Consider the following 17,967-nt stretch of genomic DNA (forward strand, 5'->3'; position numbering starts at 1 on the left):
ATATGAATTCCAAACAGTCTGGTTGAGTTCATTTCGCATTATGCGGTCATATAAAACATTCGATTTTTTTTGTTTTATAATCATCAAACTAAATGAAATAAAATTGAAGACTTTGAAGGCACACATTTTAATGTCAAGTTGATTTGTTGGGAACATAAAAACCCAGACGATAACTCCGTTAAAATCGTTGAGTTGAAAAATGCGATAAAGGTAAAAGAAAACATGATTTAGAGACTGATTTTATCCTGGATTTTTAGAAGCAAAAGCTGTCTCGGATTCAACACGAACCGCTCCCGTAGAAATGATGTAATTCATGATTGTATGTGACTTACAGCTCAAAACGGTATTATATCGGTTGAGCATGTTTATCATTGAATTATGTGGCTTTGTGGTCTAGTGGTATGACATTCGCTTTCGGATCGGAAGGTCCTGGGTTCGAGCTTCGTTCGGCGCATAGTTGAACCCTTGGAGAAGGCTCTTTACTCACATTCACTCACAATGCTCATGTATAAAATGAGTACCTGGCCGTTAACAGCATTGTCTCTGTCTGAAAAAAATGTAATTTCCCCGAACAAGCGTCGTGTCCCGTCCTAAATGATGAATATTGCTGTTTCCCAGGGACTCCTTGTAAAGAGCTTTGAGCACGTTTAGTGGATATCCCGTTATGTAAAATTCCAATTTCAAATTGTAAGGTTAACTTGATTTTGGGCTATTCAGAGAGCATGGAATTGTTTCTATGCCCTCTGGAGTTATTTTAGATGCCGTCAATGAAAAGAGCGAGTTTTGATTCCTATATTGAAATAAAATGAAGGCTGGTTTTCCAAAACTCGTTTTGTCGATTTTTCTAGTTTTTGAGATTTTCCATCCATGAGATAAATTGAAATGTCATCTTTGTTTTAAGCATCAATTGACACAAGAATTTATCTAGGTTTCTGTGCATTTGAGGTTAAATTATGATAAAATAATAGACCGAATGAGACATTATATGGAAAATAATCCTCAATATCTCAATATTGGAAAAAGGGAGTTAGGGAGTTTTGGAAAACCGCTCACTTCTTCAAATACCTTTTCGACACTGACGATTTTGATATGACTTCAAAGTGTCGACTAAGAATCGCCGTAAAAAATCCTTATAAAAAACAACAAGCCAGTAAATAACCAGCTTTGACAAGCTAACATTGAGTAGCGCTGTGTAGTTTTACGGTGCTGATTCTATAGAATGAAAAGGGATACTGTTGCCAAACACGATATTGAATCAATGACAAAGAAAACGCAGATTACATCGTCTCAACACGGGTGTTCAGGTTTAGATTGTAAAGGTTGACAACCAAATTACAACGAGTTATATTTTAAATTTGTGATTCATCTCATCAAATCGGTTTTATATGGCGGTGATTTAAACCCTGAAAAAATTGAATTTATTGTTCAAAATAATATGAATCTTGATTGAAGTTTACACGGTTTAGTGGGGTGTGGGAGAAGAACATCATGACGTACAAAACTCCATTTGATATTTCTAATTGGTCTACCGTTAGATTTAATTATTGGTTTAAGGTTTTATACCGACATAATACCAATGAGAGGCGATGGGTCGCATTTACAACAACAACAACAAACGAGTGGAAATATTGAATTTAAAAAATATAATAAATAATGAATAACTTTGTAACCGTCTGCAATTCTCGAAATCTTTGTGATTGTCATTATTTTTTTGGCGTCACCGGATTAATGACACAGTTTGACTTCTTTCATAGGTCGTTAAAGCATCGAGTTTATGTGAATTTCTATTATCAAGAAGACAAACATAAATTTAAGTGTCAAGCGTAACAAAAGGGCTGAAAAAGGCGGATGAGTTGTCGCTGCACACACTTACTTAAGCGCGGAAAACTTTGAACAATACACACCAAACCATAAACAAAGCACAGTTATTGTTAAACAGTTGCTGAGGTTGTTTATGAAGAAGAACATCAAAATAAAACGATCATAAAACGCGCAAGTTAGCATTAGTCTTGAGCTTAATAGATAGTATGCGCTTGGCTAAGAAGCTCACAGCATGGTCATCCGGAAGTATAACGGACCAACACACAAAACTATGTGTAACCTTGAACGTTTTTAGTCTGGTTAATACAGTTTATTTAGTAAGAATTACTCATAAACGCGGGTGGTAAAAAGCAATAACAAAGACCTGAGTGACGTCAACTTCATACTATCTATAGATAGTATGCGCTTGGCTAAGAAACTCATAACATTGCCATCCGGAAGTAACGCGGACCAACACACAAAACTATGTGTAACCTTGAACGTTTATAGTCTGGTTAATACAGTTTATTTAGTGAGAATTACTCATAAACGCGGGTGGCAAAAAGCAATAACAAAGACCTGAGTGACGTCAACTTCATACTATCTATAGATAGTAATGACGGGAAATTGAATGTTTAACACGATTCTACCCAAGTGTGTTTTCTCACATTGTACTGTAATATCCCAGTTCATTCGTTCTCTTCAAACACGAGTGTGTTGTGAGTCGTAGTGAAAATAAATATCAATTCCAAGTCAAGGCAATAAAAGCGTTTTTTTCGTGATAAAGAAGCCATGATATCTATTCATGTACAAGGGATAGAATTTCAACAAAGTGCTTGTTACAATAATAATGTCTTGAATTCAACGTTGTAATACGTATATTTTTATATCGCATTTCATTAATTGTTATTTTTGTTATCATTATTATTGTTATTATTATTATTATTATTATTATTATTATTATTATTATTATTATTATTATTATTATTATTATTATTATTATTATTATTATTATTATTATTATTATCATTACTATTATTATTATTATTATTATTATTATTATTATTATTATTATTATTATTATTATTATTATTATCATTATTATTATTATTATTATTATTATTATTATTAGTAGTAGTAGTAGTAGTAGTAGTAGTAGTAGTAGTAGTAGTAGTAGTAGTAGTGATAGTAGAGTAGTAGTAGTAGTAGTAGTAGTAGTAGTAGTAGTAGTTAGTAGTAGTAGTAGTAGTAGTAGTAGTAGTAGTAGTAGTAGTAGTAGTAAATTACATTTTTTTTAAAAACCGTTATACCTCAGTCATCAACAGAAATCAAAACCTGTCTACAAAATGACATGTACCCAATGTGCGACTTGAGCTTGTAAATGAATGAAATAAAATAAATAAAAATAAAATGAACATCCCTTCATTCATCAATTAGGGGAAATTTGTCTCGAGGGTCTATTCCAAGCAAAGACTGAAATAACTTAGGCGCCAGTCGCAATGTACGATCTTTGGTTCGTACCCGAAAGGTGCCGTGTTCGATCACTTGCCCCGCTGCACTGTGTAGCCTTGAGCAAGTCACCTCGCCCTAACTCAATTTGCGAGGCTGCACTGCGGCTGACGCCTGGGTTATTCCAGTCTTCCCTTGGAATAGACCGTAGAGAGACAAATTTCGCCTATGGGATGAATAAAGGGAATTTTGTTTTATTTTTACTTATTTTGTTTCATTCTTTTACAAGTTAAGTCGCATATTGGGCACATGTCATATTTCTTGAGATATTTTGATTTCTTTTGATGACCGAGCTGTTACAGTTTAAAAAAAAAAATTCCCCTATGAGATGAATAAAGGGGATTTTTTAAATTATTTATTTTTCTCAGTGTACATGTGAAAAGTGATACGATGACCAACATAATTTTGGTGTAACATGTATTGAGGCGCGTGTCTCAACAACACTAATGAATCACACGGGAACGTTGTAATGTAAAGACGGATACATTTAGGACACCGACCTCGTTATTGAGACAATTTTACATACAAAGCTACGTGTACAAATTCGCAGATCTGATAACCGAAGGCTAAAATGGGCCTAGTTTCAACATAGTTTTAATGGATAATATTTTGCGTCACTTTTTGAGATTTACATGACAACATGAGCCCATAAGGAATTGGGTTATCACCTGCCGCTGCGCTGAGTGGCCTTGAATAAGTTACCTCTCCCTAGCTCAATTTGCGGCGCTGCACTGCGGCTAACGCCTGGGTTATTCCAGTCTTCCCTTGGAATAGACCTCAGAGACAAATTTCCCCTATGGGGTGAATAAAAGGTATTTTTGTTTATTTATTCTTATTTATTTAGTCGATCGATATTTAATTGGGAGAACGTATTTTGTGGCCAAAATCTCAAAAACGGGTGTTTTTTTTTGTTTTTTTTTTCTGTTGTTTTTTTTTTTGTTGTTGTTGATGTTTGTTTGTTGTTCTTTTTTTTTTTGGGGGGGGGGGGGGGGAATTGGTTTTGTCTTTTTTTTTTTTTTTTTTTTTTTTTGGGGGGGGGGGGGGGGCTTCTTTTTTCAGAGTACAGCAGTCATATTGGATATACCCTTTTGTTTATAGTTTAAAATTTGGCCTACCTTGATATGTCTTCTCCGGATTGTACTTATCCTCAGAAGGTAATCCCAGCACCCGTATTTTAAATCCATTGTCTCCTTTGGTCCTCTCAGCTGTGGTGTGAATGGGGATCCGTTTGCAGATCTGTGTGACGTATGATCCGATTGCAGCATCGGCACCGTTCGGCACCAGAACGAAACACAACGACGTCACAATGAGGGAGATTATGAAATGCGTATTAATTTTAAACACGAAATTATCCGAAAACGATTTTAGCTGCTTCATGATGATATATGATGACGATTAGAGACCACGGTAATGCCCTTATATGGAATTGGTAGGTAATGATTCACAAAATGCCGAGGTAGTTCGGTTGGGCTGGCTGGTTGGTCGAATTTTAAATTCAACTTAGTTGAGTTGTTGAAATTGAATGAAATTGAGAAATATTATATCCAAGAAAAATGAAAATAATAAATATCACTCGCGTTCATCTATCCAGAACGCATGTCATGATAAAGAAAATTCAAGCCAGTGACGTGATCAGCCTACTCCTCCATTGAAAGAAGCAACTTGTTTTTGTTCCTTGGGAAACATGGTTGTCATTGCTTTCAAAAAAAAGATAATTTCTTTGGTTGTTAAGTACTATTCACAAGGCTGAAATTGATATAAGCAGTAGTTTTATTTTTAAAATGATATTGATAATAATACTAATAATATTAATAATAATAATATTACTACTACTACTACTACTACTACTACTACTACTACTACTACTACTACTACTACTACTAATAATAATAATAATAATAATAATAATGATAATAATAATAATAAAAATAATAATAGTAACAATAATAATAATAATAATAATAATAATAATAATAATAATAATAATAATAATAATAATAATAATAATAATAATAATTATAATATTAATAATAATAATTTATATGATACTACTACTACTACTACTACTACTACTACTACTACTACTACTAATACTAATACTAATACAATAATAATAATAATAATAATAATAATAATAATAATAATAATAATAATAACAATAACAATAATAATAATAAAATAACAGTTATTATTATTATTATTATTATTATTATTATTATTATTATTATTATTATTATTATTATTATTATTATTATTATTATTATTATTATTATTATTATAAATATTATTTTATTATTATTAGCTAATAATAATGATAATAATATCAGTATCGTTATACAAACGAGAGTGAGAGAGAGTAGAATATGAAGGAGGATAACAAGAATAGAAAGAGGATGATACGGGAGATATTCTTGATCGATAGCTTGTCTGTTGTTGTTATTGTTGTTGTTTTTAGTTTGTTACTGACTCGGAAAATTTAGCCTCTTGACTATTTACCACATTTAGCTATTAATAATCGTTAAAAATCACAACCGAAATTCATTTACCGGGAGCCTATCATTATTATTCACTCACATATCGAAATACAAACTGACAAAAATCCAAAAACGAAAAGTCACCACACTCAACACAAAAAAAAAACTTCTAATTATCCAAAGCGAAATCTGATATTGACGACACGAGCGTTGACAAAACACGGGTTAATATTTATTTATATATTCTCTACTTATTGAAAACACTTGTCTTTTTTTAGTAGTAATATATATATATTTTGGTTACATTGCAGGTATGCAAGTTGTATCGAAAACGTGTGTCGAACGCTCGCAGACAATTCAATCCCCGCTTCTCACGGAAGGTGAGAGTGAGAGGAGACAGCGTCGCTGCTAACACTAAATCTATCTACTCTTAGTAGCTACTTGGTATCGCACAACGAAATCAAAATGGGAAAGGAATAAAAAAAGATAAATCAAACACCTGGAATTGGAAAGTGTTATTATGGAAAGTAGAAAATAAAAACCGCTCTGTATGTTAGAGTAAACAAGACCTTTTCAAGTCTCCGCGCAGTTAGTAGCAATCCCATTCAATCACGCGAGCGGATCGAAACAATAACTTCTGTCTGTCTATCGCCTTTCCGACCGTCCGTCCGTCCGTCCCGCTTGTTGATTCGCGGTCGTCGGTCCTCAGGCCTCGCGCGCGCACACAACCACACAAACAGCTGCGACCAACTGGTATGTTGTATGTATGCACCATTTAGGGACTCCTTACTAGCTACTGTTACTTTAGTTTTTACCACTGACAATCATCGCCAGCTTGATCAATCTTCGGCCCGTTAAGAATACCAGACAGACCGGAGTAGTGGTTCGAGCGAGACAACATGAAAAATTGGGATCCAAAAGTAACCCCCCGACTCGCCCAACAGATTAATGACGAAGGGAAGAGAAGACGTGAAATATTTGTTCGAATGATTTTAGGAGTCAAAAAGCACTTCCGTCGCTTTCAATATGTGACCCATCGCATTAATTTGGTCTTATGTCGCATAACAGCAACACGTAACATATAAGACGGGGCAACACTCTGTTAGGCGATATTACATTTTTTTTCCTGACAGATACAACGTTGTTAACCTCCAGGTACTCATTTTACACATGAGTACGGTAAGAGAATGTGAGTAAAGAGCCTTTTCCAAGGGCTCAACTATGCGTCGAGCAAGGCTCGAACTCAGGGCCTTCCGATCCGAAAGCGAGTGTCATACCACAAGACCACATCGTCCCACAAAAATTCGTATTTTTACGAATTTGTCGTAAAATGAGGCAGGTCGGCGTAATGTTTCGCTATAAACCCGAGATATTAAGTAAGAACAAATTAATATCGTATTTAAATAATCCATTACAACAAATTACTAGGAATGTAAAAAAATTCTAAGTTTATAATGAGTTTGGTTAGAATTGATGACGAAACGAAATTTGTGTTTATAAATCATTATATTACATCTAGCCATAGGAATGTGCAATATCGGATACCTTAGAAGCCTTGACACAACTTATATTAATGCAGTTGAGAAGAAATCTTTTAACATTATCAAGGAAAAGAGGCATCCGCTGAGCGAAAAATTCCAACTTCTGCGCTCCGGAAGACGGTATCTAGAAGCAAAATGTAGGACAAATCGACATAAGACAACCTTCATTCCAACCGCCATAAAATTAATTAACAAATCTTCTGTGGAAAAATGAGACAACCAATGAAAATAACGAGAAGCAGTGTCGTGAATCATCATCATCGACATTGCCGCCGTCGTTATCATCATCATCATCATCATCATCATCATCATCATCATCATCATCATCATCATCATCATTATCGAAGTCATCATCATCTTCATCATCATCATCTTCTTCATCATCATCATCATCATCATCATCATCATCATCATCATCATCATCATCATCATCATCACAATCATTGCCATCTTCTTCCTAATATAAGACACTATATTTATAATATGGTTATCTGCTGTCCCAGCAAATATATCGTATCGTTCTATCTGTCTGTCTGTGTGTCTGTGTGTATGTATATATGTATATATGTATGTATGTATGTATGTATGTATGTATGTATGTATGTATGTAGGCATGCATATACGATGGTATGCTGGTTTGTTTGTATGTCTGCATGTATGTATGTATGTAGATCTGTTTGTATGTACGCTCATTTCTTTTGTATACATGTGTAGAAACAATGTGCAAGCGTGTATGTTCGTGTATGGCTGTGTCTGTATTTGTAAATGTGTTGATGTTCATACCATGAACCAAACTGAGCATTGTTTACCTCACATGAATTGCCTTTAATTTGGACAATAAAGATTATTATTATTATTGTAAGAGTAATAATAAAAATCTGATCAAGCCAAGATAGAACAATATAAACTAGAAGTTGATTTATAACCATTATTAAGGAGGATGACAGTTGTTTATTAAAATGCAAAAGATTAACAATTCTAAATTCCGAAGATTGTTTACTATAAATAAGGTTTGACATGTAATGTATACCGGCGTGTATTTATTTGCAGGTCTGATAACCCAAATCCTAATGGGCTCATTATTGTAATGAAAATCTCAACACCCCCCCCCCCCCCCCCCCAAAAAAAAAAAAAAAAAAATGACGCAAAATATTGTCCATTACAACAATGTTAAACTAAGCCCATAAGTGGGTTCGGATGTCAGACCTGCATAAATGTACACGTCGATATAACCTCGTCGCTTTTAATATCATTGGTCGAAAATATATCATATAATATGCTATGCACACAGAACGCTGGAAAAAAGCATACAAATAATACTTTGAAGACACGCGCAAAAATGCGCACTAAAAAACTGGTTTGGTTATTTATGCACACACACACACGCACGCACACACACACACACACACACACACACACACACACACACAATCTTTACGAAATTATGTCAACATTGTAAAAATGTCTTTAAATATTATGTGACTTTGTTCAACTTTCGCCAAGTGGATCTTTTATTTGATATCTTTAACAGTTTGAAAAAGATTATCTTAGAGAGAGAGAGAGAGAGAGAGAGAGAGAGAGAGAGAGAGTGTGTGTAAGAAAGAAAGAAAGAATGAGAGAGAGAGAGAGAGAGAGAGAGAGAGAGAGAGAGAGAGAGAGATTGAAAACAAAACACGAATAAGCAAACTCTTCAAAACCGGCGATTTCATCACTTTTAGAACTTGTTCAAATCCCCAATGGAATGTACTTCAAATATCTCATTCTAGTACAACATCTATTTTTACTTTATTGAGTGTTGCAGGAATGTACTTATACATCTCCATCCATTCTCACACAATATCCAGGGTTTCTTTATAAAGTGTTGCTCTCTATCCAGAGTGTTTTTAGAGTGTTTGCATACATAACTTTGTAAAAGAGAAATTGGTTTGCATAGCAACTTACCCTTGTAAGAAGGGCCAGCTTATTGACCTCGCCTTTTTGAACCAGTTAACTGCCGTACTCTGAAAAATAAACAACTCGTGTTCAGAAAAATTTGGCCATATAACTCGTCCTTCAAATATCGATCGATTTAAATGATCCTCATCTTGGCAAAAACTCTCAAACCTGTGACTTAGAAGGATGAGTTTTCTTGCCAAATTTTTAAATAAGATTTTTTTCCAGATTACCAGATTACGGCAGGTAACTGGCTAAAAGTACTAGGAATATATTATAGTTGATGAGGAAAATAGGTATTTTGAGTGGCCATTGAAAGCGGAATTTGACTGAGAGACGTATTTAAAATTGTAAAATATCCTCTTTACAATTCTTACTTATTTTGAAGTCTTAAGTTAAAGAATCATTTTCAAATTAAGGGTCATCCTCATTATAATTTGATATTTTCTGTCCAAAAATCTCAAAAGACACGTGTATTTGTTGGGTGACCGCTCGCTGTCCCGTGACATTTAATTCTCTGTTTTCATATGGCACTTCTCCTTATTTTTCTTATCATTATTGATACAAGTGCCCGCTCCACACTTTTTCTGAGGGAAAGTTTTAGGAACTCGTTTACAAGGATGCAAAATTTTCTATCATAAAACATCAGAAAAAAACTATCTTTTGATTCTTACAAAACAAAATTGAAACTTAAACTTAAACTTCTTTAGGAGGTTTTTCCATTTTTAATTCAGATATGTGCAAAATCGTTGTACCTATAATTTATTGTAATTTAGTAAAAGTATACGCTACGATAGATAATAATTTTTGGCATCGGACAAAATGTATATCCACACAGTAATATTCATAAATAGGTGCCTCAGAAACATCCTAAACACCAGGTGGCCAGACATCATCACAAATGAAGAACTGTACCAACAACTGAACCAGTCGCCAAATGACACGGAAATAAAGAAAAGGAAATGGGGCTGGATTGGCCATACCCTGCAAGCAACATCACCAGGCAGGCTTTGGACTGGAACCTGAAAAGAAAGAGGAGGGTTGGTCGACCAAAGCAAACGTGGCGACGCAGAATTGGGACTGAATTGAAGGCAGCCGGACAAATCTGGGCCCGGATAAAGAAGACCTCCAAAAATTCGAGTCAGATGGAAGAGAGCTGTTACGAACCCAATGTTCAACAAGGAATTAAGAGGCATATGTCAATATTCATTGTATTTCAATATTTTTTAAAAATCCATTCTCACTGTAACCGTAATTTTCAATAAAAGGATAATATCATTACAGAAATTCCAACTTTATTCATTGACTTTTTAAAAAGATCTCACTGAAATTTCTCTGTACAAGTCAACATTTGGCAACGGAAAAAAAACGATGACCACCCGTTGACAAGAAATGGCGGTGTTTCATGTCACAAGCACTTGAGTCTAGCGAGAATCCAGGACCACCTCTCTCGACTCAGGCACCGGAGTGAAAACAACGTTGTCTATTGCCAAAAGCAGGTAAGCCATCACACCGCATCCCTGTCTTGTGACCACCCGCATCACTTGGACAGAGTCGGGTCGTGGACCATCAGGAAGTGTGACCGCCGCGACTGTTGCTATGATAGAACTGTAATTAGCCATTGCATTTCGTTAAGATTCCTTTGATGAAATCGGTTTAAGTAAAATACTTACCAACACATTCTCGCCAGATGAATCGTACCAATACACAAAACCATGTATAATCTTTAACTTAGTCTGGTCCTTTACATACATTACCGACCCCACTCGACTTCGATGTTAATGGGTAAGGGTATTGGCGGATGATGTAAAATTACTGGTACGAAAGGCATACCCAACCAGCAATATATAAAATATTTAAAATATTTATATAAAATATTTATTTTTCTTTCATGCAATCTGCTTGGAAAATGAATGATGAAGTATTATGAAACGCATTACGTAAGGGTCAACTGTAAAAATGCGCCTTATTGTGATTTTATTAAAGAACTATCAAAATAATTACTGATGATTTTACAAGACAATTTGATAAAAAATGATAATGAAAGTCCAACATTGGGCGGCCAGATTTGTCAGTGGAAACTATGAGCGAGATATGAGCGTAACTCAGCTCATGAACGATCTCCAATGGAAACTTCTTCCCGAAAGACGATCCATCAACAAACTTCTCATATTCCACAAAGCACAAAATGGAAAACTTGAAATTTCAACTAGCCATTTGAAATGGAAGAAGAAAATCAGCATTTATTTTGAAATCCCCCACCCAAGAAGAAACCATCATCTTTACTCTTTCTTCTCCTCCACCATCCGACTTTGGAACTCCCTACCAACTACTTGTAAACAATTCCTTTCGATTGATGAATTCAAAAAATCGCGCCCTGCTTCCCCTCTAAAACCCCTGTTACTGAAAAGATGGCCTTAATGGAAGAAAAATAAGAAATAAATTGATTATTAATCTAGTGATGATTCGTCATTACTTTATATAAATCCAATCATCTGTCAAAATCAAACGTGTACAATATCACCAAAATAAAACAAACAAAAGTTTATGCCCTTCACCACGACATCAGAAGTTATCGTCGCCTGGGCATTCCACGAAGGAATATAGATAGTTCACCAAATAAGATGCCTGGTGTCAACATGAATCACCCATATTGTCCAAGTGAGCAAAATGGAGATTAATAACCCTGTCCATGGAAATTAACGAAAGGCCTGAAGCGGGGCTCGAACCCAGGACCTTCCGAGTTACATACAGTGCAATGTCTTAACCACTCTGCCACTTCGCCCCCCCCCCCCCTATCACAATATCAAAAAGATAGTTATAAAGTGATTCAAGAAATGAATACAAAAGGCAAAAGAAAACAATGTGAAACAGGAAAAAAGTGGTTTAAAAATTAAAAGTCACATGCAAGGAGTAAGACAAATAAATGTGGTCGAAATGATACTCTGGTCATGATAAAAATGAAATCTTTCTTCTCAATGCCGTGAGGCCCATGGAGTCTGGGTTATTCCAGTCTCTCTAGTGTTAAACGGACAAAAATATCAATAATAATAATGATAATAGTTTTTTAAACATAGGAAAGGACTCAAGTCTATCGCAAAGTACTTTCCTACCGATATCACAGACCCAGCTACCAAATTAATGTCTGACTGAAAGACGGGTCAGAAAAAAAAATAAAAGGATCATGATAAAAACAAAGAAGAATGATAAAAAACATTTTAAATTTAAAAAACAACTAAAAACTAAACCAAAAAAAAAGAACAACAAAAACAAAAACAAAAACTCCGAAGCCTATCTCGAGAGATAATAATAAATGAGATAGTGATATGTTTTCATATTTTAAATGTTTTAAAAGCAAGTTGTCCCCCATTTAAAAAAATCATGTTCACATTCTTGTACATGAAAAAAAAATCCCAAAACCAAACTGTCCAGCCAAGTTCCATACAGTATACAATGTCAGTTAGATGAATTCATCTTAACTTCGCCACTACCACATCATATCATTCATCTGTTGTATTTCATTCATCCTGTTTTGTTGATAAAGGGGGAAACCCGAAACGTTAATTTGATCTGTTTTTGTAATTAAATTGAAGCTTACATTCAATTTCACATTATTATTTGTTTTCTGTCGTAGCAAATTAAAATATCATGATATTGCCTGCCGTATGTTTCTTCATTATTCTCGCACAGCCTGTCTGTCAGATCATTGGAAATTTATCATCCGATTATCATTCTCTGTGCTTTTCTTATAATCATTTCATGTTTACTCTCACAAAGAAATCACAGACACTCATGTCCTATAAGATTTTCTATTAGCAGAGACTAGGAAAACACAATCTTTGGATTTTTATCTTCAGCAAAACTGAAACATGAATTTCTTAGGGAGATCTTCCACTGTTAATCTGATCCTTCCAAAGTCATATCTACAAGTTATTGTTATCAGATGGTTGCCTCAAAAATAATACACTGTGGTATGTTATGAATTTTTTATTGACGCAATAACCATTTATTTTATTTCCTATTTCTTCCAAAATGTAATTCGTACCGCAGTATTATCAAAAAGTATGACTGAAGATTAAACATTCATTTCCTGTTCATTCATAGACTATTTTTATCCGAATAATATTTTTTTCTACAAGTCAACATTTATCAATGGAATAAAACGATGACCACCCGTTGACAAGAAATGGTGGTGTTTCATGTCACAAGTACTAGAGTCTAGCGAGAATCCAGGACCACCTCTCTCGACTCAGGCACCGGAGTGAAATCAACGTCTTCCATTGCCAAAAGCAGGTAAGCCGTCACACCGCATCCCTGTCTAGTGACCACCCTCATCACTTGGACAGAGTCGGGTCGTGGACCATCAGGAAGTGTGACCGCCGCGACAGTTGCTATGATAGAACTGTAATTAGCCATTGCATTTCGTTAAGATTCCTTTGATGATATCAGACAAGTAAAATACTCACCAACATTTTCTCGCCAGGTGAATAATACCAATACACAAAAACCATGTATAATCTTAAACCTATTCTGATATAACTTAGTGAGAACGTATCGTTCACCTGGTCATTTATATACATTACCCCACTCGACTTAAATTTGTATGGGTAGGGGGTATTGACGGATGATGGAAAATTGCTGATACAAAAGGTACACCTAACAGGAATTATTATATAAAATATCTTAAATATTTGTATTAAATGTTTCTTTTTCTTTCATACGGTCTGCTTGGAAAATGAATGAAGCATTGTGAAGGGTATTGCGCATGGGCTAACTGTAAAAATTGTATAAATTGTGACCCCTCGTCTCAAAACGGTATTATGCTGGAATGGTTAAGATGCTAAAAATGGAGTTTATGGCCGGAAATATCAGCCTTGCAATGAGTTTGTATGTTTATTGAAGAAAATGAATGTCGTATCTTAGAATAAATATCAGCCTTGCAATGAGTTTGTATGTTTTATTGAAGAGAATGAATGTCGTATCTTAAAATGCAAAATAGCAATAGTTCAAATTTTAGACCAGTTTAGCTTTAATTCGGCTTTTCATTATCTGGTTCATCCCGACATAATACCGTTTTGAGACGATGGTTCACAATTATATAAATGTCCATTTCTACTGTGATTTTATTTTTACTATCAAAATAATTCCTGATGACTTTACAAGAGAATTTGATAAAGATTGATAGTGATCTGACTTAGACCATCAGGAATTGTGGCCCCCGCGATCGTTGTCATGTCAGAGTTATTTGAAGTCAATCTAGAAAATGAATTTGTAGGGCAAGATTGCCTCAACAACTCATCTCACAAGAAACAAATGGTGTACTCAGACTTTTTATAGGCTTGATGTGCGGCTATGTCGTCTAGTGGTATGACACTCGCTTTCGGATCGGAAGGTCCTGGGTTCAATCCTCGCGCTCGGCGCATAGTTGAGTCCTTGGAAAAGGCTCTTTACTCACATTCTCTCACCGTACTCAGGTGTAAAATGAGTACCTGGCCGTTAACAGCGTTGTCTTTGTCCGAAAAATTGTAATATCGCCTAACAGGCGTCATGTCCCGCCCTACATGTTAAATGTTGCTGTTGACCAGGGACCCCTTGTAAAGAGCTTTGAACACATTTAGTGGATATTGCGCTACATAAAGCTAAATTTTTAAAAAATGTTTTGATCATCGAATAGTCTCAAATCAAAGTCACAATGTAATGACAGACGACAAGACAATTGGAATTTTTGTTAATTAAACCAAATAGTACAAAGATACATTTTATTGGGCCGTTTCACGAATCTTGGTTAACTGCCATTGCATGGACATACCAAAAGATTAGAACCACTTGCAGATAAATAATATAAACAAATTAGAATCATAATCATCACTATGGCTGTAGTTAGATTCATATATGTGACCCTTCGACTCAAAACGGTATTAAGTCGGGTTGGTTAAGATGTTGAAAATTGAATTTATAGCCAGAAATATCAGACTTTAATTGAGTTTGTATGTTTTATTGAGGAGGATGGATACCATATTTTAGGGTGCTAATGCCAACAGCTTATATTTTTGATCAGTTTAACATTAAATCCGACTTTTAAGCATATGGTTCGTTCCGACATAATACCGTTTTGGGACGATCGGTCACATATACGTTTTTACAAATTCATGGTCACAGTGTTGATCATTATACAGATTTTTAAAATGGCGAATATTGAAAGGGTATTAAACAAATCGTTTAAAATTATTATATAGACCAAGGGGCAGCGTGTCTCAGCGGAACGGTCTTTGCTTCGTATCCGAAAGGTACCGAGTTCGATTACCCGCTGCGCTATGTAGCCTTGAGCAAGTCACCTCGCTCTAGCTCAATCTGCGACGCTGCACTGCGGCTGACGCCTGGGTTATTCCAGTCTTCCCTTGGAATGGACCCTAGAGAAAAATTTCCCCTAAGGGACGAATAAAGGGACTTTTATTTCATTTTATTTTTATTACCAATATCAAGAAATAAGAACAATATTTAAAAACAAAGAAGTTAAGTAGAATTCTTCTTAACACTCAAAACAAAAAATCCCACAAACTGTCCAACTGGAGAATAAAATAATATGACGTGGGGAAAGCAGTCATGAAAGCAACTCACAAACTAAATAATTTCAACGCATGACTCAATTCAAGGGAAAAAAAAACAAAAAAAAAAAAAAACATGAATCCGATGCTCTTACCTTTTGATTTAAATTTATGCTATGTGCTTAATGTTACAATCACGATGAAAAAGACAAATATTGATTAATTTATTTTTCATTGTTCTCATGGACCATCCTGCTATTGTCTTTTTAGACATTAAAATTTTTATCCTTGGAATTTTATGGAGCCTTGCCTCGTAAACTCGGAATTTCTGCACCTCTATCCATTGCACCCTTTCTCCTTTCCTCCTCTCCCCCCCCTCTCCCTCCCCCCCCCCCCCCCCCCTCTCTCTCTCTCTCTCTCTCTCTCACACACACACACACACACAAACACACACAAACACACACACATACACGTACACACACATACCCAAATCGTGTTTGGTAAAATCTTGGGAATGTGTTATCTAAATGTTTAGAGTTTTTATCGTGCAAACTTTTTACAAAATGAGGACTTTAAGTTGCATCATGTTCAGCTGCTATATAGCATTCCTTGTTCTATGATTAAGTCATGTATGATGAGATTTTGTTACAAAAACAACAATAATTGCAATCCCCCCCCCCAATTTACGAACACACACACACACATACACACACACACACACACAGACGCACACTTTACCAAATATTTGAAAAGATTTGTATGAAAGAGCCCGACAAAGCAAAGAGACAAATACAAGAAATAAATAAAAATCATTCATGGGAATCGAACCTCAGACGTCCTGATTACTGGTCAGAAGTGCTATTATAATAAACTACTCGAGAAAAAAACGAAATAGTTTACCTCAACATTTCACACACTGCACACCACAGTTCACAACAGTGTCTGTGTCGTGCACATTTTTGTAAGTACCTATGGTTAAAATTTCATTGAGTTGTTGCCTTCACTTTATATCTGAGTTATATTTTCTCACCTTCATTGAATAAATCCAAATCATTCTTGAAATCTCCAAGTGTGATTAACGGTTGACGTTTCACAGATTATTATTGGTCAACAGCTAATCTTTTTGCCCTCTTTAGAAAATAAGAACATAAAATGTCATCGCACACGTAGATTAAAACCATTCAGACCATAGCAGGTTAAAGATAGGCTTTGAATCAGACCAACGGCACTTATTTGCAGGTCTGATAACCCAATTCCTTATGGGCCCATTGCTGTAAATGAATTATTTTTTTTAATGACGCAAAATATTGTCCATTATAACAATGTTGAACTAGGCCCATAAGTAGGTTCGGGTGGCAGATCTGCATATATTATGTACACGTCGACTCAGACACATCAGACACCATCACAAGATCAAGCTCAAAATTTCACAATATAGATTATAATATGAAAGCTACAAGGAAAAAAGAATAATCTCACATTGCAAACTGTATCTTATTAAACATATGTAAGCAATTCTATCCTCCATGAAAAAGACAGAAAGCTTTAAAAAGGAAAATGTACAGCTACCCTCTCTTAGCCAGGCGGAGTTGTGATCGTACCAGTAGGGTCTTGGGTTCGAGCCCCCAGCGTCGAGAAGTTTTTATTCTCTATTGCCTTCCGGCACTTTTCTACTCACTTCATTTCTTGTTATTAAAAAAGAAACGAACGAAATGGGAAATTAAGTGGACTAATGTATTAATAGTTAAAATATAATTGATGAGAAAAATAAATAAATAAAAAAGCAACATAAATTTCCACTAAAACAAAGAGGTTTGGAATAGGTAGTTGTGATCGGAAAAAAAATTGTGTTCTACTTTATTGATGCTATGCGTTTAGCCAAAATGCTCACAACAATCAGCCAGCTGGCATACAAACACACTAAACTATGTGTAAAATTGAACGTTTATAGTTTGATTGATATAATTTAGTGAGAACTACTCATAAAAAGGGCTGGCCAAAAACAATAACAAAGAGCTGAGAGACGCCATTTTCGTTCCATCAATATTCAAAATTGAAAATCTTACTTTAGAAAATATGAATTATGAGTGATATGTTTGATATAGGAAACTCATTTTCCAAGGAAATGTGGTTTAATAGGTCTATTTTAGGAGCCATAGGCTTGAC

General features: G+C 35.0%; 1 protein-coding gene across 30 annotated transcripts in view; it reads right to left on the minus strand.

The window, feature by feature from the left end:
* Window positions 1-17,967, minus strand: part of LOC144967497 (spondin-1-like) — a 278,046-nt gene that overhangs the window by 211,243 nt on the left and 48,836 nt on the right. For 3 of the 30 annotated variants that reach the window (XM_078904841.1, XM_078904827.1, XM_078904854.1), the window contains exons 1-2: window positions 5,884-6,181; window positions 4,425-5,055 (exon numbers count right to left, since the gene is read on the minus strand). The exons of 8 other annotated variants lie outside the window; for them this stretch is intronic. In XM_078904841.1, the coding sequence (XP_078760967.1) occupies window positions 4,425-4,686 (262 nt within the window). In that variant the 5' untranslated portion in view covers window positions 4,687-5,055; window positions 5,884-6,181. Of the gene's footprint in view, window positions 1-4,424; window positions 5,056-5,855; window positions 6,210-6,282; window positions 6,521-17,967 lie in introns of those variants that run through there. 19 more of the 30 variants (XM_078904844.1, XM_078904832.1, XM_078904857.1 and 16 more) reach the window with 14 other exon arrangements.

This window comes from Berghia stephanieae, chromosome 3, assembly GCF_034508935.2.
Source record: "Berghia stephanieae isolate SIO BIC M18660-M18661 chromosome 3, UCSD_Bste_1.3, whole genome shotgun sequence".
In the NCBI taxonomy this organism is placed as follows: domain Eukaryota; kingdom Metazoa; phylum Mollusca; class Gastropoda; order Nudibranchia; family Aeolidiidae; genus Berghia; species Berghia stephanieae.